A 25,123-nucleotide genomic window follows, 5' to 3' on the forward strand; every position below is an offset into this window, starting at 1 on the left:
CTGCATCTCCCCCGCCACCCCAATCTATGGCTGGCAGTCTCCCCCTCTCTTAGGCAAGAAGCCTGCACTTGTCAGCCCTCCACCAGAGCTAGGAAGTCTGTTTGCTGCCCAGCCTGAGAATAGGCCTAAGCCAGAGACTCTTTGCTGCCCCGTCCCGACCAGGGGCTTGGGCTCCGTAACTGTGTTTGTTCAGCCCTAATCACAGGCCCGAGCTCATATCTCCCATCACCCCACTGATTCCCCATGTCAGTGACCCCCAGAGACATAGTGGGGAGAATTGGCCACTCCCCCCCCAATGGACTACAAAGATGCACATCTATACAGGATTGTCCATAAAAAGAAGACTGTGAAAATTAAAGAGTGCTTTATATTCAGCTGCTTTATCATAAAAATCCATTGCTCCCACAGGAATGATATTGTACACAGTCATGTGTCACACTTTATTAGTGCAGTGCCTATGTGATTTGGTGGTGATAGTGTGAGGTCACCATATAGATAGTTATAATCTAATATTATATCAAGATAATTGATCCCTGAACTGAAAAAGGAGAAATGAGATGTATTTTTGTTACCTCAGATAAATTGATGGAGACATTGTAAATATAAGCAATCTGGTAGCAAAGGCTTAAGAGAGCCAATCGGATATTTCTGCTTTCACCAGTGATGCCAACAAATTGAATAATAGCTCTGAGGTCCCTGTGATAAAAGAAATAATTGAAATACTTTTTTTGCTCAGAAGCTTACTTGATCTCAAGTAGGAGCTGGTAATTGGTTTGTTGGCAGAATGACAACCGTCTCTTTCCAAAATAGTGATAATTTCTAGATAGTATTTCATTAATGGCATTCCATTAATGTCTGTAAACTGAAGTTCTTAAGTTGATGCATTCCACATTTTTCTCACATAGTGCCCATTGAACCAGGTTTGTAATTTTTTCATTTGTCAAATGGCTTATGATATCAGCAATATAACTGCAAAGACAAACCCCTTCAAGAAGGTTAAATTGCAACAATATATGTCTTGCACCTCTATTTTTCTTTTGAAAGAATCTGTCTAATTTACAAAAGGCACTTCTCTTAAATTAATGTTTCTCCTAGTAGTGAAATCTTTATCCAATCTTAATGAACATCTGCAAGCCCTCCATATGCAGAATTTTTCACTGACTTCCAGTTTTTCTTCCTTGGAATTCCAAAAATATCCCACAAAGTTCCTCTAAAATTATTTTGTTCCTTCTCCCCCCCACTTCTCGTTTCAACCTCTGTGCTTGTTCCACACTTCCACATATTTCTCTCATATTAATTAACATTATACAGTATATAATAGTATATCATTTATTTGAATGCAGAAATCCCTAAGCTAATTAAACATTAAGATTACATAGCCAAATTAAAAAGTCAGAAAATACCAAAAATAAGGCTTCAACAGCAAAATTAATTCAACTGGAACCTTAAACATTTAAAGTGGACAAAGCAGCAAACCTGAGAAAGAGGCTTTAGTGATGTTAGTAGTGTCCATTAGATGGCACTAGCTATTGCTGGTGGTGACTCAGGGACAGAGAGAACGTCTGTCCCCTGTAGCTGTATAAATTCTCTCTCCTTAATGAATCTGAGCGATCCTCACCCTGGTATCCAGTTAGAAGCTAAAGATGCTGACGCTTTTTCCACATCCAGCCTCACCATGTACTATAAGCAGTCTTCTGCTGAAAGACAGAATCTGATTCTTCAGGTCACACAAGTTTCTCTTCCTACAACACAGGTAACCCTATATCGGGGGAGACAACAGGGAGAGGAACAGGGGCACTGATAAAAGTTTGGAGAAGAAAGTCAAGATAATCTACCATCCTGACACTAGTTCTCTGTCATAAACAAGAGTTCAGTTTCTCACCACACCCAGATGTATAATCAGACAAAACTCTCACCATGTTTTCTATGGTAAATCAAAGACACAACTTTCCCATGCTAAAGTAATCCCTCCCTAAAATCCCCTTTTACACCCTTTCTTGGTTGTAACTTCATTTTTATATGTACTGTTTTTTCCATGAATTCATCTTTTTGCATGAAGGTGTCTGCCCTTATGCTAAGTACAAGGGAAACTTTTCTAGGCTGCTGTGTCATCATGTAACTATCTGTTATACAATTAGCTTATGAAATATCTCAATGCCACATTATTTCTGAACTGACGCTACCAGATCAAACTAACCTACTTGCTCACTGATGGATATTCCATTGAGGAAACAGAGGATAGAGGAAGTGAGACTTCACCTACAAGCCTCTAGGTTGCCTATCTGGACAAATCCAATGAAGAACTGTTGCAAGCTCTAATACGCTTTCCATTTATTGAGCGTGAGGGAGCACATTCAGGTGGTTGCATGGAGGGTGAATATGTAGAGGACACATATGGAAATGTGCTGTGGTTTCATTTAATTTCCACAGAAACTCATTTTTGACAAACATTCTGGCATCCACTTTGATGGAACCCATGAAAGATTCTGAGTTTGCTAGGACTGTGCTATCAGAGATACAGTTGTGCCCACATCCCTTCTCATACTAAGGTTCTGCTACCTAATGAATAGTGCATTGCCGGTTATAGAGACCCTGTGGCGGAGATAAGTCAACACTCTTCCTATCTTGTTCCTCTTCTCAATTAATTTTTATACTGCAGTCCTACTGGTTGAAATATGAACCTCTTTCTCAGTTTATTCACATACTATTGCAACCATAACTCTAGCTGCTTGTGAGCATTTATTATAACCCACTCTTTCGTTACTTGATCATGTGTTATTTCTGGAATAATTAAATGATACCACAGACTAGAGTTTCTCCTGAGACCCTTGATACTAATGTGTATCTAAGTTAATGCATGATCATGAATTTACACTGGATCATAATGCACATTATCATACTTCAGAAAAGACCTGGCCCTGACTTACCAGCTGCAGAGCTTTTTCTCCTCCTCCATCACATCCCCCACAAATGGCTGATCTCCGGTGACTCACCCCAGCTCCCAGAAGATGATGCTCCCCTATACTAGACCTTGAGAAGGAGAAAGGCAAAGGTAAACCTTAGCCACAGTAAGTCCCAGAATTTGTAGCCTGGGAGCGCCTCTAACAGGCCTTTCAGTTCATCTAAACAGTGCCCTGGTATGCTCTGCCTCATCTGGAAAATGGAGACAGGTGGGGATAGGGAAGGGAATGAGAATTTGATCTAAAATTTTACTTGTAAACTATCTTTAAAAAAGAAGCAGCCTAGCTTGGTGTTACTGTAGAAACCCTTTATGTGGCTGGGGAGACTATAAGGCAATACCCACACTTGAAAGGAAAAACCTCGGCAACATTTAAATCAGGTGAACTATTCTATTTGTCTATTTTTTTAAGTGAAAATTGTACTCCTAGACATAGCTGAGTGATCTGCATATTTTGAGAAATAGACGAGGCAGGCCTTCATGAGGGTGTGCAAAACTTAGAATGATCTTCAGTTTGAATTACCCAACTCAGTGGCACTTCTAAAAAAAAACTCTATGCTTTTGTGTGTGCACTTTTATATGCTTAAGTCCCTAACACTACATTTAACCTGGACTCCATTTGGTATGTATATTTAACAGTGCAGGATAAGATTTTTACACCCGTCACATGAAGACAGTGGGATTGCAGAATTATCACTGAAGGCAGAATTTAACCTGAAGTCCTTGTATCCTCAAAATCTTGTATTCTGTTGAACTGCATTATTTCCACATTCTTTTGGAATTCTTTTAGATCAGAAAATGTACTAATGCATCAAAGAACTGGATGTATTTGCAGCTCTGACATGCTAAGTAATGAGCAAACTTTGAACAAAAGTAATCTGTCAACTGACCAAAAACTCATCATCTCCTTTATCCCAATTTGCTCCAGCTTTTGTTAAGGAAAAGCCTGGTTTGCGACTAACCCCAACACAAGAGGATTCTTCACTATAACTTTTCAATACAGCTGGAGCCCAGCATAATGGCAGTAACTCTTACTCTCTATGCTACTTATTTCTTCCCCTCTTATGGGGTCATCTTCATAGACATCACTATGTAACTGACCTGTTGAAGTGGGTGATGACAATTTTCTGAAAGTCATTGCACAGGCGTTCAAGGTAGCAGGCATGGGATCTGTTGCTGATGGGGTTGATTCTATCCTTTTCCTTAGCTAACACTCGTTTCATAGATATTAGTGTGACGAAGCTGTAAAGAAAGAACAGAGCTATAGCAGCTTACTTAACAAATCTTGGAAAGGATCCCAGGATGACTGTTCTCATAATAAAATCATTTCTGGGTTATAAAATGTGCAATAACATTGTCATTGGGTGTGACTTTTTGCCACAAGATATTGCAAGGTTTAAGTTATAACAACCCTGTAAGATAATTTGTACTTTAATGTTTTTATGTTACAGTTTTAGGCTTGTAGAGAGAAATGAGACAAATGAAAGAGAGCCTAAAGATCAGGGAAATGGGAAAGAAGATGCCAGAAGGTGGAAGAAGAGAAATCATCAAGGGGAAGAGTTGAAAGATTAGACAGATAAAGTCAGACTGAAATGAAGGAGTGGGGGCAGAGAGCTAGTAGTGGAGAAGGGAAGAACATAGACAGCATGTTCTTGTTTGATGTTAATTTTGTTTTTAAAACTTGCACAATCCTGTGCAGAGATGGATGCAGAGCAGGAGAAAGCTGGAAAAAGGGCTTAAGAAGAAAACAAAAGGTAAAGAGAAGCCAAAAATAATTATGTGCATGTAATGTTTGTGTTTGCATTTTATTTTTTGACAGATGAATACAAATTGCTTGGTCTGAGAGTTAACTGGCCCCCAAACAAAAATAAATTAGAATTAGTCAACTAAGTTCTTATGCTACAGTTATAGAAAGATGGGTAACCATAGGCCAGATTTTAATACTTCATGGGCTGCTTTTTTGGCCCTCATGGCATGCTTTAAGTGCTTCTGGTACAAGAAATGGATAACAGTAAATGACCATATATTGTTAATTAAATATTTACTGTTACTACTAGTATTAAACATTCAGGTTCAAATTCGCAGCTCACAATGAGCAGCATATTACTCCATGATTAGGCCCATTGATTTCAATAGGACTACTTATGGAATAGGTGAAATCAAGGTGAATTAAGGGTGGTATAATTTGAGATTTATATAGCATCATAATTTTGCACTTTAAGGACTATAAAAAGATATGGCCTCTCTCAGAGAGCCTGCCAGGAATACTGAACATAAAGAGAACAGACAAAACAAGGGGTTAGGGAAAAGAGGGATAAAGGTTAAAATAAATGGGAGTAATATTAGATAGTGAGTGAATCTTAGAAGACTGAGCTGGGGTAAGAAAGAAGTAAATAACACAGGAATGAAGGTCACTAGGGGATAAGCAAGATGAAAGAAGTGGCTTTGGAGAAGGGATTTGAAGGAAGAGGAGGACACTTGGCTTTCAGGAACAGGGATGTTGTTGCAGATGTAAGGAGCAGTATAAAAAAGCACAAATGGTGAGGGAAAGTGAAGATGAAAAAGCTCTATGGTTTTCGTCGTCTTTCCCTGGCCACTGGACTAATGCATGATGTAAAGAGATCCTTTGACATGGTGGTGATAAGAACCAAAATAATGGAAAAGGACTATTAGCATACTCTGGCATGGATGCTGTCTATGAAGTTCTGGTGTGCTTCATACAGTCTTGCATTGACCACCGGTCTCAGTTGGTGGATATCAGTATATTTTGAAGCCTGTTTGCTTGACAGGTAGTATTGTATGTCACTGATGTTTCTCTTGAAGCAATGACAGTGATCTTCTGGAGAGCCCTGGACCTGGAATCCTTGATTAACCTCTTGCTGCAAAACTTACAAAGGGGAAATATGTTCTGATTCTTAATGCATTTTTTTAAACTTAATCTTAGAACGCTTACAAAAATAAATGGCATGCTGGAAGAATGGCTTAGAGAATATGATAGCTACTAGGACAGCAATAAAGATATGAGCATTGTGTTTTATCAGCATCACAAACCCTGTAGATTCTAATGAGATCTAGTAAACTGTGCTGAATTAAACATAATTGTTTGTTTGATTTTATGAATTTTCTATAAATTGCATGGTTAACATAGCAAATGGCAGGGAGAAATCTAGAAGACAATAACACTATGAAAAAGACCTAGAAATGATAGTGGACAGCAAGTCATCCCAGAATTTGCAAAGTGATATGGATGTAATAAAAGGCCTGTGCAATTTTGGGTTGCAAGCTCAAAGGGTTCTTCTTATGGAGCAAGGCAGTAATAGCCTGGCTCCATTTGGTTCCAGGTGTGGTCACACCTGGAATACCGCAACCAATTCTAGAACCTTAACAGAAAGGTATTGACAAACAGGAGGGAGTTCAGAGGAGAGTATCAAAACAGAATGGGGGACTGGAAGGATTGACCTAGGAGGAATGCGGAAGAACTTAGTGCATACAACTTGTCTAAACAATAACCTACAGGAGAAATGATAACAGTCTACAAATATATCAAAGGATATTAATGCCAAAGGTTTAGAGGATTTCAGTGTGGTAAATGGGGAATAATTAAGAGCAAGTATCAAGATGGTGAACATTTAGGCTGAATATAAGGGAAAACTTCCTGACCTGTGATGGCAAGTAACAATGCTCTTGCCAGGGCTTTGGTGATGGTAAGTAAGGTATAATTCCTCCCAAAACACACTTATGCCTGTGGATAACTTCTATTATAGCCTCTTAACTTTAGGGTTTATTTAAATCAAGGAAGCACCTACACACCAGAGATTTTAACTGTTACCCTTTTATTTTATAAGTCCAGTGTTGTATGAAGACAGAAAATCTTCAAGAAAGACTCATGAGACACTAACTTCCCTAGTCAGAAGAAAAAATACCAGTCATAGGATGAGATCTCTATTTTCTTAAGTGTCAGGGCCTCACTCTCTTCGCTGGATTGTGTTCTAACTACATTATATTCTAAGTGAGTCAACTGTTCATGAACATGCTATTTTGTGGAGAGGCTGCCAGACTGAGAATTAAAGTGTTGGGGTATATTCTGAGCATGGGGGAAGTCATTTAACCTCCTTGTTTCTCCATCTGAAAAATAGGGATACCCATCATTTTCCTCCCTTGAAAACAACTTTTTGACTTACCAATGAAAAGTGCTGTATTAGTGCTAAATTATTTTTACACTAATCCTGCAGCAAAAGTCAGATCATCACTCTGTACTTTGCACTGAGTGTTATTAACAGTATTTCACAGTGCATATTTTATTTTGCCTGTCCAAAACCCAGGCTGCTTGCTCTTCTAGTAAAGCCCAAATAATAAGCCTGCAGACGGCATTACATATGCTAATCCAACCATATGCACCAATCCGACCATACATTGAACTGAGACAGGCACTTAGGGTTATTGAGGGAAAGTAATTTAATCTCTTAAGTATTTATGGTGCTCTAATAATCATAAATATCCAGGCACTTACAGGCTTCTGAACCATACTAGGCATGTAGATGTCTGCAGCTCCCACAAGCGATTTGTCCATCCCTACTGACTAGAACAATCTGTTTAATTTGTTTCTCCTAAAAACAGTGTATTGATCACTCTAACTGACACATTTTCTACTTCTGGATTCCAGTCTCACCTGTTTTAAGTAGTGCAGTGGCAGTCTCTTGGCCGAGAGCAACTGGAGCATGTTCCTGAAATATCTCACACAGTTTCTGGAAAGAGCTCAGCCATTTGCTCTTAGCATGTTGTTTGTGTACAGGATCCTTACTGAAAATATCCTGGTAAAAGGTGCTGTGTGGAAGAATGAGAGACCCCACAGACGCGTGAAAGAGAAGAGAAGATGTGTGAAAACTAAGAAGCTGCTCTAAGCTCCAAATGTGATTAGAGAAACAAGCAAGTTAACTTCAGGAGCCTAGTGAATTGAGCATGCTGCTAGGAGTCAGACATTAATTCTAATCCTGACTCTGCCATTGACTTCCTGACTGGGTCTCATTAAGCCTCAGTTACCCCACGTCTGGAACAGGGGATAACAAAATACCTATCTGCCTTCAAGATCTGCAGATGTCAGAACTATTAGCATCATTATTAAGCAATACCTTCTGCTGGTGCATTCTCCCTATAAAGGGAGAAGCGCTGTTCATTTAAACAGTGATAACTTTAGTTCATAGATGATAGTGATCCAGGCAGTTCCATTCAACACTGAGTCTCACCCCCTCTGCAACTCTACAGGCTGAAATGTTTCTTCCATATAGCTGTTTAGAAATGGATCTTTCCATTGATTTTTTTTCCCCATTGATTCCATTTAAAATGAATGGAGAACAAATGAATCTCTTAAATGGTTTGGAATCTTCTTCTTAGCGTATGCACAACGAGCCTCAGGTGGCATGTGACCAGGATTCATCACTGAATTTAGTCTGCTGGTTTGGAATGAAAAACATTTATATTCTTTAACCAAAGGACTTCCAAAGAGAATTGACAAAATATGAACCTGATGGGTAGAAGCCTCTAAACTCTTGGGTCATAATTTTCATACAGTTTGTACCATTGGTTAAGAAGCTGCAGTTCTTTCTCATATTTCAACTGCAGGTTTATGTTGTATGAGTAGAGATGCATGAGCCAAATCCTGCTCATCTGAAATATTTGATTCTGGTTCTTTATTGAGGTGGGTCTCAACTGTCTTTTCTTTTGATGACTTGTCAGTTCCCAGAAAATTTTGTGTAACACCAGCCTGATGATCCTCTACCTGTTCTATTCTCTCAGTCAGAGCTGCCTCTTTTGATCCACCATGTAGTACACCACTCAGCATATTCTGCTTTGGCTTTATTTCAACCAGTTTTATACTTTCAATTGTGTCTTTAATTGCGTCTAAGTTTTCCTTTGATATGATTTCTGGGATGACAGGATTGTCATGCTTTTATCCAATGAAAACCTGAAAACAGAACAAACAGCCATATAAAGGGGACACAATACAGCCCTGGTATACACTTTGTGCAAAAATCAAGGCATTAAGATTCCACAGGGTGTAACGCAGTGTAGTATTTACCAGTTACCTCAATACACTAGATCTGTGAGATGTGCATTATTCAGAAAGTAAAATAAACAAACAATCCCTAGAAAATATACTAGAAATTAATCATACCCAATTAAACCCAAACTTATAAAAAACATTTGGTGTCCCAACTCCTGGCACTTCAGCATTTTCAAGTGAGGTAAAACCATGTGGTGATCATTGCTGACACCATCTTTTAGCCCCCATCTTAGGTCCAGAATCCGAAAGTTGTAACCCTCTTTCTTTACAGTAATTGTACAGACGAGGGTATGACTTTTCCATTCATGCATTTCTTTCTGCCTTTGAATCTGGCTCAAAAAACAAGCATACTGAGGCTAAATGGTTATATTGGTATAAAATACAGCTTTGCAGCATTTCATGCTACCACAAAGATTTAAATGCGTTAATGGGATAAATATTTCCCAAATAAAAGAGATGTTTAGAGATTATTTCATGGTTTGATATGCTTTTTCATTCATGACCAGATGGTACTACATATAATACAGTCACCATCTGCACACATCTTCCCAATCACATTCTAGCTGTTTTGCTCATAGGGTGTTGTACACTGTAACTAAAGATTTAAACACTCCCAACCCTCTGGATGTTCACAAATTTTGTAAGTAGCTCCTTTCTCTAAAATCGGACTGCCAAACCCCAAGACTTTAGCACCCCTGAATGTTAGGATGAAAAGTTGAAGGCAAATTTTGATCACCATCTCTTTACATGCTGGGAACTGCACTTGCCTGAAGTACACAAACCTCACTGCAGATTTGTTCCTGTGTGCAACCTTTGTAGGGTGGTTTCCCCTCCCATCTTTACATGCATTTTATTATTAGCATCTTCTAAAAACTCTTTTGTCATCTTTTAAACATATAGGTATAAATACCAAAATGCAGAATGCTTGACAGCTGTATTTTTAAAGGGACATGGGAGAATTCACACCCTTTATATAGACAGCCCAAATGCACAGTTACTGGAACCTCCACACCACTGTTAGGAAAAAAGAAATGTAACCAGACTTCTTCTGAAGGGTTGGGTTGGGCACGGCAGATTGGGAGTATTTTCGTGCTGACATCATGTGAAAATTTTAATGTGTGTTTCTTTTTTAATAGACTGACTTGTTCATACTCATTTGACGTTTCACATGCTAGGGCCCTGGAACTCGTATTTAAATGTAAAAGAAGTCTAGTGATGACTGACATTTCCACTAACAAACACCGTTTTTGTTTGTTTGTTTTTGTTTTTGTTTTTTTGCCTAAATGATGTCTATTTGGATGGCAAGTCTTTCAGGGCAGGTACCTGTCTGTCTTCCCACGTGCCATCCCATTTTACATGTGCATAGCACTTCATACGTTCAGAGCACTGTACAAACAATAACACATTAACCCAGGAGGTAGACAGGTAGGTACATATTATTATTCTTACTTTACAGATGGGGAAACGGAGACAATAAATGCAGCAACTTGCTGTAGGCCAAACAGTGAGTCAAAGGCAGTCAGATTTAGAACAACCTCCTGACTCCCAGTCTTATGCTCTTTCCCCCAAACTAGATTTCCTAGCAAAATTGTGGGCACTATATAAATAGTGAATAATAATAATTAGCCCAGATGTGATACATGATGGTCCAGGAATCTCAGGGTGTGGGAGTGTCTGTGGTGGGAATGGGGCTGGTTTCTAATCGCTCTACCTTGATAACCTCTAGAAATGTAGACCATAAAGACTTTCTTTCCAGCTGAATATGGTATATTGATGTGTCCCCTAAACATAGTCCTGTCTGTGTCACTATCAGGAGGGTCCCGTTGTTTATCTTCTCCCAGATTAGCAGGCACCTCCCAGCTCCTCAGTAACAAAGGAGTAGAAGGTTTCAGAGTAGCAGCCATGTTACTCTGTATTCTCAAAAAGAAAAGGAGTACTTGTGGCACCTTAGAGACTAACCAATTTATTTGAGCATAAGCTTTCGTGAGCTACAGCTCACTTCATCGGATGGCATCACAAAAGCTTATGCTCAAATAAATTGGTTAGTCTCTAAGGTGCCACTAGTACTCCTTTTCTTTTTTTAAAGGAGTAGAAGACTTTGTTTTTTCAGCCCTGCTCGCAGACGGGGGCTCAACTGAACTGTACTTTGTGATGAGGATTCACTGTCGACAAGTCTGTCTCCTCCATTATCCTGACTGGAATGCTCATTTTCAGCTAAAGCAACAGTTTCTAACAAAGCACTCTTCAATGAGTCTGTCATCGCTCTGTTGTCTCCCTTGTCATCACTAATCTTAGGGCTCTTCAAGCAAGGTATTTCATCTGTTCTCAGTGTTGGTAGGACCCAAATATTTACATTTACCCTTCTCTTTATTGCCGTCATGTGCCTTTTGAAGAATAACTCCTCTTCTGATAAACAGGTTTTATCCATCTGTGGAAATCCATCTGAAAGTGCACTGGAATTTGCATGCATCTGCAGTTTTTTCTTTGGACTGAAGAGAAATAAAATTTTCACATAAGAAACCTTACTGCAGCACCATGTCAAAATATGTACAGATTAGGGCCAAATACTGCAACACAAATTCACACACAATTGTCACCAACTTCAGTGGGAGTTACATATCTGTATGGACTGCAGGGGGTGAACTAGTGGCCCAGTGGTAGAGTTCAGCATTGTCATGTGAAAGACCTAAATTTGAGTGTTCGTCTCTTGTGGGAGTGGCGCAGACAGCACATCAAACCTATGTGCCAAAGGGAGGGCCTTGTGTTGCTAAATGGAAAACCCTCTAGACTCTCCCATTTTACTTATTGTCTCTTACTACAACAAATGTAAGCTCCTGTTCCTCATCTGCAGGCTTCTACATAATCTTCCCCGCACCAGAATAGTTGTTTTCATTTCCTTCTGCTTCCCATGTCATTTCCTACACTTTTCCCCAATCAGCTTGCCTTTCTCTCCTCTTAGAGTCATAGAGTTTAAGACTAGAAGGCCTCCTTTGTAACCTCCTTTATATCAGAGGCCACCAATATCTCCCAGCACCTGCATGTTAAACCCAGCAACTGACATTAGACCAAAGTGTTACAGTCCACAGGAGACTGAACCATTACGTGCCACAGCTAGAGCCTGGCAGACATGCCAACTCTCGCAAATTGATCATGAAAGACACGATTTCTAAGTAAAATTAAGTCTGACTCATGATCTTGTGAGAGAACTCTCAAATGTCAGGATTAGGGCTGTCAAACAATTAAAATAATTAATCATGATTAATCACAGTTTTAATCGCACTATTAAACAAGAATAGAATACCAATTTAAATTTATTATAAATATTTTTGGATGCTTTTCTACATTTTCAAATATATTGATTTCAATTACAACACAGAATACAAAGTGTAGAGTGCTTACTTTACATATTATTTTTGATTATTTTGTGCTTTCTCCTCTTCCACATCTCTTTTCCATACTCACTGGTATTAATCCTGTTAATCCCTCCTTGTATGGAAGAATGCAATTATATCAATAATTTGCCCACAAAGCATGGGAGGGAAGAAAAAGATACTGAGAAAATGCCCTGCCCAAGGACCTGTTGGAAAACTCCCTTCACTACATGGGATGGGGGAGATCAAAAGAGCCGCAGCTGATGACCTCATTCCCTACATATACTTTTTGGGCTTCCATCATTCCCCAACAGAATCAGATGCAGCATGTCTTCATTTGAAACCTTACTGACACACATTTAAAGTACAGCTCTATTTGTAAGTCTATTGGACAATTGGTTTGATGTTTGATGTTTGATGTAAGTCTATTGGACAATTGGTTTGATGTTTTTCACTGATTCTTACCCTCAGAGTAAAAGCCTCTGTATTTCCCAAGGCAGCTCGACTTTCATCCTCAAGTGCTGCCTGACGTCCAACAGACTGCTTTAGCCTTCAAGCAAGGCGATGCTCCAAATGATGCTAGAAACATGCATAAGAGATGAAATAGCAAACTTTAATTTTCAGCTATTCCAAGCAATCTGAAAACAAGAGAAGTTAATACATACCTTTAAATGGGACTTCACTTGTATGTCCGTTTCTCCACTTATTTTTGTACTGGGTACATGCCAATGCCAATATTGTCTCTAGATATCACAAACAAAAATTAAGAGGTTCCTTAACTGTACATTTACACTTAATCCAGAAAGTTCTGTTGTTGTTTTTTAAGAAAAAACTTGAGAGGGTATATCCATAGCTAAAACCAAAAAAAGTCAATGAGTTAAATTCAAACGCTAGTTCAAGCCTCCTTCTGAAGAGTCACAATGTAAAGGTAATTTCTGAAGATTTGTAATAAGGTATCAGCTTTGACAAATGATCTTAAAATGATGATAATTGAGCCATTCCTGAGAAACCCATTTCTCAGATAAGAATATACAGGACTGCTAGATACCTAACACATATTAAGGGCCAAATCCTGATTGCCTTACTTACATGAATAGTTCCACTGACATCAATATAAAGACTAGCATGAATAAGTGAACTACAGTATGGTTCACACTTCCTCTGGGGCTCACAATCCCCAGACTGAGAGCTCTTGATCTACAGTAATGGAAATATTTACATTAGTTAGGGCCCAGTCTTGCTTGCTTTACTCTACTTTCTATTGCTTAATTGTGTTATTAGTTGGTACATTTCTTGAAATTCTACGATTTTAAACTGAGCAAGGAAGAAAACACATTCCTGCAGTTAAAATGTTTTCATTGTCTTTATTCAATATTTTTTGGAAATACTTTAGATTTGTTTCCATAACTCAAGAAGTTAACTCACCCCAGCGCACTTAGAGCTGACAGCTTTGTACAGAGATTGCTGGGAACATGAAATCTGTGGAGAGAAGAACAATTCCTGAAGGGTTTTGGATGATGTCTGGCTGTTTAAATTACTGTGCTGCTGAAAATACAGAGAAACTTTTTATTAAAAATTTAAAATTTTTCTCCAGACTTAAATTTTAGGGACACGATTTGGTTCACTGAGTTTGAATAAACTGTTATTATGGACCTTCTAATAAAGTAATAATTTCAGAGTATAACACAATTTGTCTTTACAGTTTGTAGAGTACCAAATGTGAGGTATATACCAAAGCAACATGCATTTACGAACAGCAGGCAGGGGTTAAACTGATGGAGAAAAAGTAGAGGTTCTCTTCAAAGCTCTGTCTACAACCAAACTCTACCTACCAGAGATACTACAGTGTGACACCACAATGAAACAAGTTGAAAAGTGATTGTTTAAATTGAGTGATTGGTATATCATCTCTCTCATTTATTTGTAGAGGAAAGCAGCTTTGTAATGTCTGATTACATACATCAGGGATGGCCAAACTTACTGACCCTCCGAGCTGCATACGATAATCTTCAGAAGTTCAAGAGCTGGGTCCACCTGCTGGGGCTCGGGGCTTCAGCCCTGCAGGGCACACTTGCTGGGGATTGGGGTTTCAGCCCTGCTCCTGCTGAAGCCCCGAGCCCCAGCAGGTGCCTCCCGCAGGGCTGAAGGCCCAAGACCCCCCTCCCCGCAAGGCAGAAGCCCCTAACCCCATCACCCTGCCACAGGGCAAAAGCCCTGAGGTCCCCACCCCCAGACTGGTGGGTAGAAAATGAGAGGGGGCTCCGAGAGCTGCACTTTAACTGTAGAAGAGCCACTAGCGGTTCGCAAACTGCAGTTTGGCCACCCCTGACATATATGATGTGGTGTACAAACTCCCACAAGGCCCAGAAGGGGATTAATGACAGCCTGTGTGATGAACCAGCTATACCTGCGGGGAGGGGAGGGGGGGTGTCAAGCTTGGAGGGAGGAATTAAAAGGGCTGAATAGGGCTCAGCTGGGGGCTAGTCAGGAAGGAGAGCAGATGGCTGGTGCTCTCTCTCTCTCTCTGTGAGAGACACCTGGCTGGAGTCAGGGAGCTGAGCTGGATGGCTAGCAGACAGAATCTCCCTGAAGGAAAGGTAAACCTGCAATGGGGAGCACCACACAGTTGTGAAACAAAGCTGGGGAGCGTCTGCCCAGGGTTCTCTATGCTGGCAGAGAGGCCTTCAGGGAGCAGGAAGAATTCTGCAGGTTCAGGGACTGCCCTGTGAGAGAAATGAATGGCTCAATGTGCCAAGGAGCTCTGCTGTGAGCCTAGGCAATATAGTGGTCCAGGGAGGCAGCAATGGGTCTGTACAGACAAACCTTGACTGCCTAATCAACGGTCCCTGGACCAGAACCCAAAGGTGAGGAAGGGGTGGGATCATATGGGTATGTTTACATTACAGCTGGGCCCGAGCTTCCCAGCCCAGGTCAGCAGGCCCATGGTAGCATGTGTGGGGCAAATTAATGCACCAAAAATAGCAGCGTGGACATTCTGGATTGGCCCCTCTAGCCTAGGGGGTTGGTGGGCTTGACTGCCCAAGCTGCAATGGCCACAGTGCTATTTTTAGCACATAAGCTTGAGCCACATCTACACTAGTACGAGTTTGTCTACCTGCGCTGGGACGCTCACTCCCAGTGGCAGTGTATACATACCCAAAGTGACCTGGCCAGTGAGGCACAAGAAAAACCAGACCACCACAGCGGGCACCAATGGAGGTGAGCTTATTATGCCTGCCCAGCCACAAGAGGGCATATCAGCTGGTAAGTCACATTTTACACTCAAAAGAGCTGATCTTTCAGTGATCTGGGCCAGTGTTTAGGCTGCTACTCTGGAATTTGTGTGACCTTGGGTTCAATTCTTGCTCCCCCACAGATTGCTTGTATGGGCTAGTCACTTAACCTCTCAGTGCCTCAGTTCTCCATTTGAAAAATGAGGCTAACAGTACTTCCTTACCTCACAGGGACATCATGATGATAAATGCATTAAAGACTGTCTGTGAAGCACTCAGAGACTATGGTAACAGGGGACATAAGTACCAATGACCGATTTTAACTGAATGAGCCAAATTCCTTACTCAAGGCAAATACACAGTGTTAGGATATAGATATTCAGGCCTGTCTGCAAAGGCCTGTACTTTAAGAATTTAGGTGTATTCTTATCACTTGGCTAGTTAGAGATATAAAAGAAAGAATCAAAATCACTGTCTGCCAGTGTACGGTCCTTCTCTTACTGTAACAGTCTGAGGCCCTGTTCTTAGGCTAAGGCCTTTGGCTAAGCAGCAGAGGCAGCCATAAGCTGGGAAGTGACCGGTCACATTCCAAACTAGTCACATTGAAAGAAGGTGCTATTGGGCTGTTAGGAATACAGTCCTGTCCTGATAGTGCCTATCACCTCCAGAGAAAGGGAAGTGCCTAGAAGATGTAAAAGGAAATTTAGGTTGATAGTTTTCTGTCTGGTAAGAACTCACTTATCAATAGACACAGCTGGGAAACCCTTATGTCTTTATAGATGTAGCTGTGAAATCCTCACTTCTGTATTGTTTTGTCATTATAGTTCCCACTTTGCTATTGTTTATTGGCATGGTCTCTGTCTGGCTCTGTGATTGTTTCTGTCTGCTGTATAATTAATTTTTCTGAGTGTAAACTAATTAAGGTGGTGGGATATAATTGGTTAGCTAATCATGTTACAGTATGTTAGGATTGGTTAGTTAAATTTCAGTAGAATGATTGGTTAAGGTATAGCTAAGAATATTACTATATAAATTAGGGGCAAACAGGAAGTAAGTTGGGATTCGAAAATAAGGAAAAAGGAACTTGGATTTAAGCTTGCTGGAAGTTCACCCCAATAAACATTGAATTGTTTGCACCTTCGGACTTCAAGTATTGTTGCTCTCTGTTCATGGGAGAAGGACCAGGGAAGTGGGAAAGTGAAGGAATAAGCTCTCTAACATCTGGATAGGGTACTGTTTCTGTGGGGGAGGGTCCCCTCCCTCCATCAGTACCTCCATGCTGCCCCTACCACAATCCAGGTTATCCTTCGCCCACACATGGATGTGTTCCCACCCAGCCGGGGATGGGGGTGGTGGGAGGGCATGTGCCGCTTTAATGGTCATAGTGGCTATTCCCATGGGAATGGTATAGCCCTGACCGTCCTGTGTTTGCCCCAGTAAACACACCCAATTGGCTAAATCCAGTACAAGTCCCAGTTTGTGTAAATCTCCTGCCCCCAACAGATTAAGCATATCATTACAACCCCACATAATCTCACCTTCCCCCCAGATTCCTTTGGTTTGTCTCCGCCTCAGGGTTAATTGTGTCTCCCCTCCCATTGCCCCTACAATTGTCACAGTCCCTTCTGAGGGTCTCCCCTGCCCCCATGTGGTTAAACTGATGGCTGCTCCAGTGTCTATCAAAAAATCCCTCATGGGACTCCCTTCGATTGCCCCCTGGAGTGTGGGGTGAACAGATGCATCCCGTCCTAAACTGTGAACATGGACAGGACGCCTCCCAGGGCACCCCTAAGTTGCAGCACCCACCTCTGTCTCCCCCACTGGTTCACAGGGGGACCGGGGGTCCACCGAACACATTCCTGTCTCCACGCAAAATTGTGTGTCTGGCATTTCAGGCAGTCCCAGTCCCTTGGCCTCCGGGGCCACTTTCCCCTGATCTGGTAAGATCCTGGGTAGTCAGTTTAGCCTGCAGTCTCTAGATCTGTTGCTCTATAGCTGCCGGCTCGTCCCTGGCTACCCCCACCAAAGCCAGGAACTCTCCCTCTACCTCCTCCTCTCCAGGCTGACCCACCCCTTTCCACCTTGTATTGATCCCCCGCAGGAATAGCATGGACTGGCTCTTCCCCCTGATGCATCTGCCTCCACACATCTGCCTGTTCCAGAACCTGGGGTAGCTGATTGGGAGCAAGTTCAGGGTGCTGCAACCTTAAATGCCCCACGAACTGCGGATCGCTCAGCTCCAACCATTTCTCCAGCAATTCTACACCCCTACCCAGCTCCACATCCCCACCAGGTCCCAGTGCCCCTGCCTGGGGCATCACCCATGGACCGTCCAGGGGATCCACCCAGCACCGTGCCCAGGCCTGTATGCGATTAAGTGTATCCCGCCCTGTTTCCCCAGGGATTCGCTTCACCTTATTCATCCCCGCAGTACGAGAGTACACCCCAAACCCCAAACAACTGTTTTGCCACCTGTCCGGGAATTAGAAATGGGTGTGCCACTCCTGCCACATCGATTCCCAAGGTACCTCGTCCCAAAAGACTACCTCATAAGATCACCTGGTCCTCACGAGTTAGACCCTCCATCTCCCTGCCCACCTCCACTAGCCACAGCACAAACTGATCCCAATCATTCCGGGGTACCTTTCCCAAGCGGCCCAGTACTGCCTCCCGGTCCTTCAGGGACAAGGGGCGGATTTCTGCCTATTCTACTATTGGTGGGGCATGGTCCCCCCCACCCCGCAACCGGGCCACTATTCCTGCCTCCTGCAGTTCTTCCCGGGTAGCCTCTCTCGCAGGGGCTGTAACTGTGGATCGCCAGCTTACAACATCCACCGGCAGTGGTGGGTACAGTGTTTTTTCAGGGTAGGGTGGTGGAGGTGTCTCCTTCAGTTCCATTAGTGGGGCGGATGGTTTGGGGTCCCCAAGTCCATTGCCCCCATGTTTACAATGATACAATTCCTCCTCTAAGTCTCCTACTCTCCCCAGCAGTTCGTCCCTCTCTCTCCGGATTGCCTCACAAGACTCCTCTGTCCGTGCAGCATCCCGTGCCTTCAAATCCGCTACCTCTACTGCTAACACAGATTTTTCTGTTAAAATCTGTTGCTGATTCACAATCCCCTCCAAATCCTTAATGTGTTGGAGGAGATCAGCTTCCCTTTTTACCCAGTATGCCATGCCAGCACACAAACCTTGTAATACCATTCCCTTTTTCCTACACTCCTTTCCCTTGGGGTCTCCCAAAACCTCTCCCATCTCCTTCTCAATCTCATCCCAGGTGAACCCCTGCACCTGGTATGGGCCCTGATTCTTCCTTATCCATTTGTTCAAAAAATCCGTTACCCCAGCTTGCCAGAACCCGCAACTACCATCACGAGAGTTCGCCATACCCCCTCCAAGCTGCTGCGTGGACTGTTAGGGAGGGGGACTTACAGGCTGCCACTCACCTATCCAGTGCGATGTATCCAAGTCACGGCACCAAGATGTTAGAGAGCTTATTCCTTCACTCTCCCACTTCCCTGGTCCTCGCATGAACAGAGAGCGACAATACCTGAAGTCCAAAGGTGCAAACAATTCAATGTTTATTGGGGTGAACTTCCAGCAAGCTTAAATCCAAGTTCCTTTTTCCTTATTTTCGAATCCCAACTTACTTCCTGTTTGCCCCTAATTTATATAGTAATATTCTTAGCTATACCTTAACCAATCATTCTACTGAAATTTAACTAACCAATCCTAACATATTGTAACATGATTAGCTAACCAATTATATCCCACCACCTTAATTAGTTTACACCCAGAAAAATTAATTATACAGCAGACAGAAACAATCACAGAGCCAGACAGAGACCATGCCAATAAACAATAGCAAAGTGGGAACTATAATGACAAAACAATACAGAAGTGAGGATTTCACAACTACATCTATAAAGACATAAGGGTTTCCCAGCTGTGTCTATTGATAAGTGAGTTCTTACCAGACAGGTTTCAGAGTAACAGCCGTGTTAGTCTGTATTCGCAAAAAGAAAAGGAGGACTTGTGGCACCTTAGAGACTAACCAATTTATTAGAGCATAAGCTTTTGTGAGCTACAGCTCACTTCCTCAGATGCATATCGTGGAAACTGCAGCAGGCTTTATATATACACAGAGAATATGAAACAATACCTATACCTATACCTATACCTTACCAGACAGAAAACTATCAACCTAAATTTCCTTTTACATCTTCTAGGCACTTCCCTTTCTCTGGAGGTGATAGGCACTATCAGGACAGGACTGTATTCTTAACAGCCCAATAGCACCTTCTTTCAATGTGACTAGTTTGGAATGTGACCGGTCACTTCCCAGCTTATGGCTGCCTTTGCTGCTTAGCCAAAGGCCTTAGCCTAAGAACAGGGCCTCAGACTGTCACAGTAAGAGAAGGACCGTACACTGGCAGACAGCGATTTTGATTCTTTCTTTTATACCTCTAACTAGCCAAGTGATAAGAATACACCTAAATTCTTAAAGTACAGGCCTTTGCAGACAGGCCTGAATATCTATATCCTAACACACAGCTCCCTTTCAAATCAGCTGAAGCCATCCGAGAATGTACCAAAGCAAAGCTTGGTTCAAAGAGTCAGACAACTTTTTCTTTGTGTTAATTTTAGTAGGCTTTAGTACCTATGCATAAGATTATGTTCTGGTTTATAGCCCTTGTAGGAGCATCACAAACTGCTTTTGAAGGGAGCCTGACAAATACATTATTCAAATGCTTACACTTTTTGTGTTTTCCAGGGACTTCTTGGAAATTGAAGGGAAAGCAGTTGTTTCTTTATATCCCTGAAGGAAAACAGTACAATCTAAAATGTTATATCCCAACCTTGCAACGTCATATTCACCTGAGGCAAGTAAACTCTTTTTTTCTCATCACTGTGGTACAGCTGGGCAAGCAGATTTTGTGCCTGGTTTGGAAAACATTCATGTCCTTTTAACAAGCCTGATTTAACCACACTGATAGACTTTGTTCTTTTCTTAACTTTTGTGCAATAATGGGCTCACCTACTTTAGACTTTTAGCATAAATATCAACACATATATAAAATAAAACCATTACATTGTGGCAGTGAAAAGAAAGTCCTTAGCTAAGGCCCCTCCACTCAATGACTGATATAAATATGAAGGTTTCCGCATGTTAGATTTAAGAAGCATAAGCTGAAAACATAATTAAAATATAAGTGATCAAGTATTCATATGAAAGCTGCTCAAATATTACTTACTCTGTGCTGAGGTTTCTGAGGAAAAATCTCCTTTGCATAAGCTGACGACATGCTGTTTTTGCAGATTTTTAAATACATTAACCTGACGAAATTATGAAAAAGGGGATGATGTTCCACTTCTTTGTGTATTGCCAGTTTCACTAGCTATTTTCAACTAGGAAACTTTGCAGTTTTAGGCAAAACTCTCTTCTGAGCAGCTTCTTAAACACCCTTCAAGAAAATAAAATTAGTTACAGGGTAATAGTAAAGGAAGCTGACAAAACACATTCAAGGTCCTCTCATTTAAATGAATGAATGTCAGAGTATTGCAGCCTTTCAGTGTTCCACCTTTCTGAATTTTGCCCAGAAAACAAGAGCAGCAGCACTTATTTCCAAAGTGCCCATGAAATGGGGAGATGGTGTTGCCCTCTCATAGATTCTCCTCATGCAGCAAAGAGAAAATATTCATCCATTTCCCCTCAAGTCCTTCTGACCCTTTAGGAGGTTGAGTTTACTAGCTCCTAAGTAGCTCTAGTCCATAGCAACGTCCTCTTGTTCTACCTGTTTGGGTGGTTTGTGCCTTCCACACACAAGGAGTTTCTCTTCTAATTATATCCACGCTTTCAATACACTCTCAGCTCATATGCAAACATTACTGCTGCCAGGATTCATAACAAACCATTCAACAGCTCAACAAGAAAAAAACTTCTGATTTACTTCTCCAGAAGGGGAGAGGCATTAGAAGACTAATATTTTATTGTACTACTCAATTCCACAAGTCCCCTTTCCCTTTGTGAGACAGATTTTTTTGGTTTTTGTTTTTCTGATAAAACGTCTACTTTTTTTTAGGACAATCTGTCTCTGTCTCTACTAGGTACATATAAGGGGCCGATCACCTCAGTATCTCAGCATCAAAACAGCTACAAATGTTTTGTGCAATTGTTTCACAGAAGCATAATTAAAATGTAAAAAGAGGCAGAGCTTTTGTTTTTACTCCAACTTTTAGAGTACAGTACAAAGTCGCCTCAGGCCACTAGTCAGCAAAGGTTCCATGGCCCTAAATGAGCTCTGTATCTGCGGACATTAGTCTGCTCTGAGAGGAACAGTGATGTGAGCCAGAATTTAGCCTTATGACCATGAGCAGCACATGACTTCTGCATTTGGGGAGGCTGGACATGAGTGCTGGAAGCTCCCTAGAAGGGGGGTGGGTGGGAAGAGGAATCGGCACCCAGATCATGGCCCCACCCTCTATCCTAAGACTCTGCCCATGGTCTACCCCCACTCCGCCCCAGGCCCCGTTTGGCCTCCTCCCCCAAGGCCCGCCACTCATGCCGCTCTGCCCTCTCCCCCGAGTACCCCCACCCACTCACTGCTCATGCCTCTCCGCCCCGTCCATTAAGGACCCCCTCGCCCCTTCCACCAAGGCCCCCAGCCTGCCTGCCACTTCTCTAAATCTAAAGTGAAAAGCAATGTCCCTCGTTACTGGGAGCTTGTTAAACCAGCATGCTGAGACTCTATATTGAAGTACATAACTACAAGCATCACTTGTGACTGTATTGCTTGAGTATCCTCATAGCACTGGGCAGACTTCCGTTCCAGCATGAACTGAGCTCAGGGTAAAAGATAGTCCTATATTAGGACACAGACTAACTGGGAACAGTACCTTTTCTACTTGTTCCAAAAACCCATCCCAAGATGTTGTATACCTTATCAACTGAGAAGACGTCTCCCAAATTAAGCTCTTAAACTGGCCTAATTGAGCATTTACACAAGCATATACATAAATAAGGTAATTAGATATTTGTCTCCTCATATCACAAGCAGCTCACCTTAACACTGAATATTTTTAAACATTAAAATAAAGAAAATATGATCCTGGAACTGCCAACAAACAAAAATGTACAGAAGTATAAGAAACACAAACACAATGTTTCTGATTTTAAAACAATACCTTTTTAACTCTTCCAGACCATTTGTAATTTCTGCTAATCAGGCCATTCCAGCACTTTTGAAAAACATGTGTTTTGATTTCTCTCCTTCCAGAGAAGTCTGCTGTATAGATTCTCGGAATAGGCTCCATATGCTGAATTGTCCTTCAGCCAGTATCTTTCAATGAGAAGTAAAGAGGTCACATGAGTTCATTAATCTATTAGAATCTGTGCCAATATTTACAAAACATGCACATTAATTACAAACAGTCATGTGTACTGAGATATATGTGACAACTTGCAGTGTGTGTTTGTTCTTAAAAAATCTGAACTCTTTTGGAAAAATATTTTTAAAAAAGTGAATTTTGTATTTGTAAAATGTGTTAACTTGCTTACTCAATGTAGTATTTGCCCTGAGGAACTATATTTAACCCAATCCGGAAAACAACCTCATTCTCTACATGACCTTAGTTCATTTGCCTAGCACCATCCATCCCAAGCCCTGCATGAGGCAGGAATCCTCATGGGGTAGGGGAAATAGTCTCTAATTACATGATCACATACTATCACAGTGTTCGTGCAAAAGAGGGCAACCTTCATTCTGGCATTTCCTCACTTTTGAGTGATTGACTTTGCAACCTTAGCACTAGATTTTTTTTTGTATGTGAGATTATATGGGATGTTATAAGGAAAAGATATAGGACGTGGGGGAAAGATGCAAACAAAACCATGGTGTAGATCAGTAGTTTAGCTGAAAACTTGTAGTACTCTTGTGCCAATATTCATTGGAGAAAAAAATAAAACTAATACTACATCCTCTTGTGAGGCAGCTATGGAGTCCGTGTACTTAGCCCACTGATGAAAATCTGGTATGTTCCCCTTTGCCGTTATAACACCTCTTCGAGGTCAAGGGACCAACAATCTTCCAATTAGTAGAGACTAAACAGCTCCCTATACTGGAGATTCGCAAAAAGAAAAGGAGGACTTGTGGCACCTTAGAGACTAACCCATTTATTTGAGAAGCTTATGCTCAAATAAATTGGTTTCAGAGTAACAGCCGTGTTAGTCTGTATTCGCAAAAAGAAAAGGAGCCACAAGTCCTCCTTTTCTTTTTTCAAATAAATGGGTTAGTCTCTAAGGTGCCACAAGTCCTCCTTTTCTTTTTGCGAATACAGACTAACATGGCTGCTACTCTGAAACCTATGCTGGAGATTGTATCTCACTAGATAAAAATATTTTTCACATTCTTATTTTCCTTGCAGGAAATCATAAAATGTATTATTGACACAGATACTTATTCCATTTAAACTAAAAGTCTACTCTTAAAAGTGAGTCTACACAAGATGTATCATAGGGTTTGTCTCAATGACGCCCTAACAGATTCTTGGCTTATGAGAAAAAGATGATCTATTCTGAATGATACTCTGCAAACTCACCGTGAAAGTCATGTTGAACTCTGTCACTGATTATTACCAGTAATAGAGGCTGCAGACAAAATTATGCCCTCAGACACCTGCACAACCCTCTTAGTCTCCAGTAAGGTGATGCAGTTATAATTTGGCCTGCTGTCTCTGCCATACCTTCTAATGCTGTGACCTTATCAGCTCTCACAACCCAGGCAGCATAGGATCCACACTCAGATGAGAGAGAAATCCAAATCTGTCAGAAATTTGGGGACTTGGACAAATTTGTGTATCAAGCACTTGACATCACACATGCTGCCAACATGGGTGCTCTTATACTATGGTGATGTGCAGCACCAGCGTATAACCTCTAAGGCAGGGATCTCAAACTCAAATCATCATGAGGGCCACATGAGGACTAGTACATTGGCCTGAAGGCCACATCACTGAAACCTTTTCATACAATATAAAAGCTCCCCACACCTCTGTCCCGCCCTGCCTGACCCCTTCCATGAGACCCCGCCCCGCCTCTTCCCACCCCTTCTCTGCCCAAATTCCAACCCCTTCCCCCAAAGTCCCCACCCCAACTCTGCCCCCTCCCTGCCCCTATTCCAACCCCTTCCCCAAATTCCCGCCCCTTCTCTGCCTCCTCCCAAGCGCACCATGTCCCTGCTCATCCCCCCTCCTTCCTGGAAAGTCCTAAGCACCGCCAAACAGCTGTTTGGCAGTGGGAAGCGCTGGGATGTAGGCAGAGGAGTGGGGACACGGAGCCCTGGGGGTGAAGGGAGTTTGGCTGCCAGTAGAGTCAGCGCCTGTGGTGGGCCACAGGAAATAACTATGCAGGCTGCATGTTTGAGACCCCTGCTCTAAGGTATATGGGAGTTGTAGGAAGCCCTTTGAGTTTTACAAAGACCTTCTGAGCCAATCAGTGTTT

At 41.8% G+C, this 25,123-nt stretch overlaps 1 protein-coding gene across 1 annotated transcript; it reads right to left on the minus strand.

Annotated features, from left to right (window-relative positions):
- Window positions 1-635: 635 nt before the first annotated feature.
- LOC311520090 (uncharacterized protein) lies at window positions 636-20,437 on the minus strand. The gene is made up of 13 exons (XM_084627335.1): window positions 20,381-20,437; window positions 19,071-19,174; window positions 13,817-13,870; window positions 13,057-13,134; window positions 12,857-12,970; window positions 11,380-11,509; window positions 8,089-8,921; window positions 7,629-7,783; window positions 5,638-5,846; window positions 4,061-4,201; window positions 2,928-3,030; window positions 1,619-1,759; window positions 636-696 (listed from the first exon to the last, which is right to left on the minus strand). The coding sequence occupies exons 9-12, from the start codon at window positions 5,643-5,645 to the stop codon at window positions 1,631-1,633; spliced, it is 381 nt and encodes a 126-aa protein (XP_084483461.1). The 5' UTR covers window positions 5,646-5,846; window positions 7,629-7,783; window positions 8,089-8,921; window positions 11,380-11,509; window positions 12,857-12,970; window positions 13,057-13,134; window positions 13,817-13,870; window positions 19,071-19,174; window positions 20,381-20,437; the 3' UTR covers window positions 636-696; window positions 1,619-1,630.
- Window positions 20,438-25,123: the final 4,686 nt, after the last annotated feature.

Source organism: Lepidochelys olivacea, assembly GCF_965140295.1.
Source record: "Lepidochelys olivacea isolate rLepOli2 genome assembly, chromosome: 4".
In the NCBI taxonomy this organism is placed as follows: Eukaryota; Metazoa; Chordata; order Testudines; family Cheloniidae; genus Lepidochelys; species Lepidochelys olivacea.

Bases quoted from the DNA above. Each gene is read 5' to 3' on its own strand.
- LOC311520090 (XM_084627335.1), bottom strand. The intron at 3,031-4,060 runs GTCAGTTACATA...CTCCTTCTCAAG, and splicing joins GTCATCACCCACTTCAACAG to GTCTAGTATAGGGGAGCATC. The intron at 1,760-2,927 runs GTAAGTCAGGGC...CCCCCGATATAG, and splicing joins GAGAAAAAGCTCTGCAGCTG to GGTTACCTGTGTTGTAGGAA.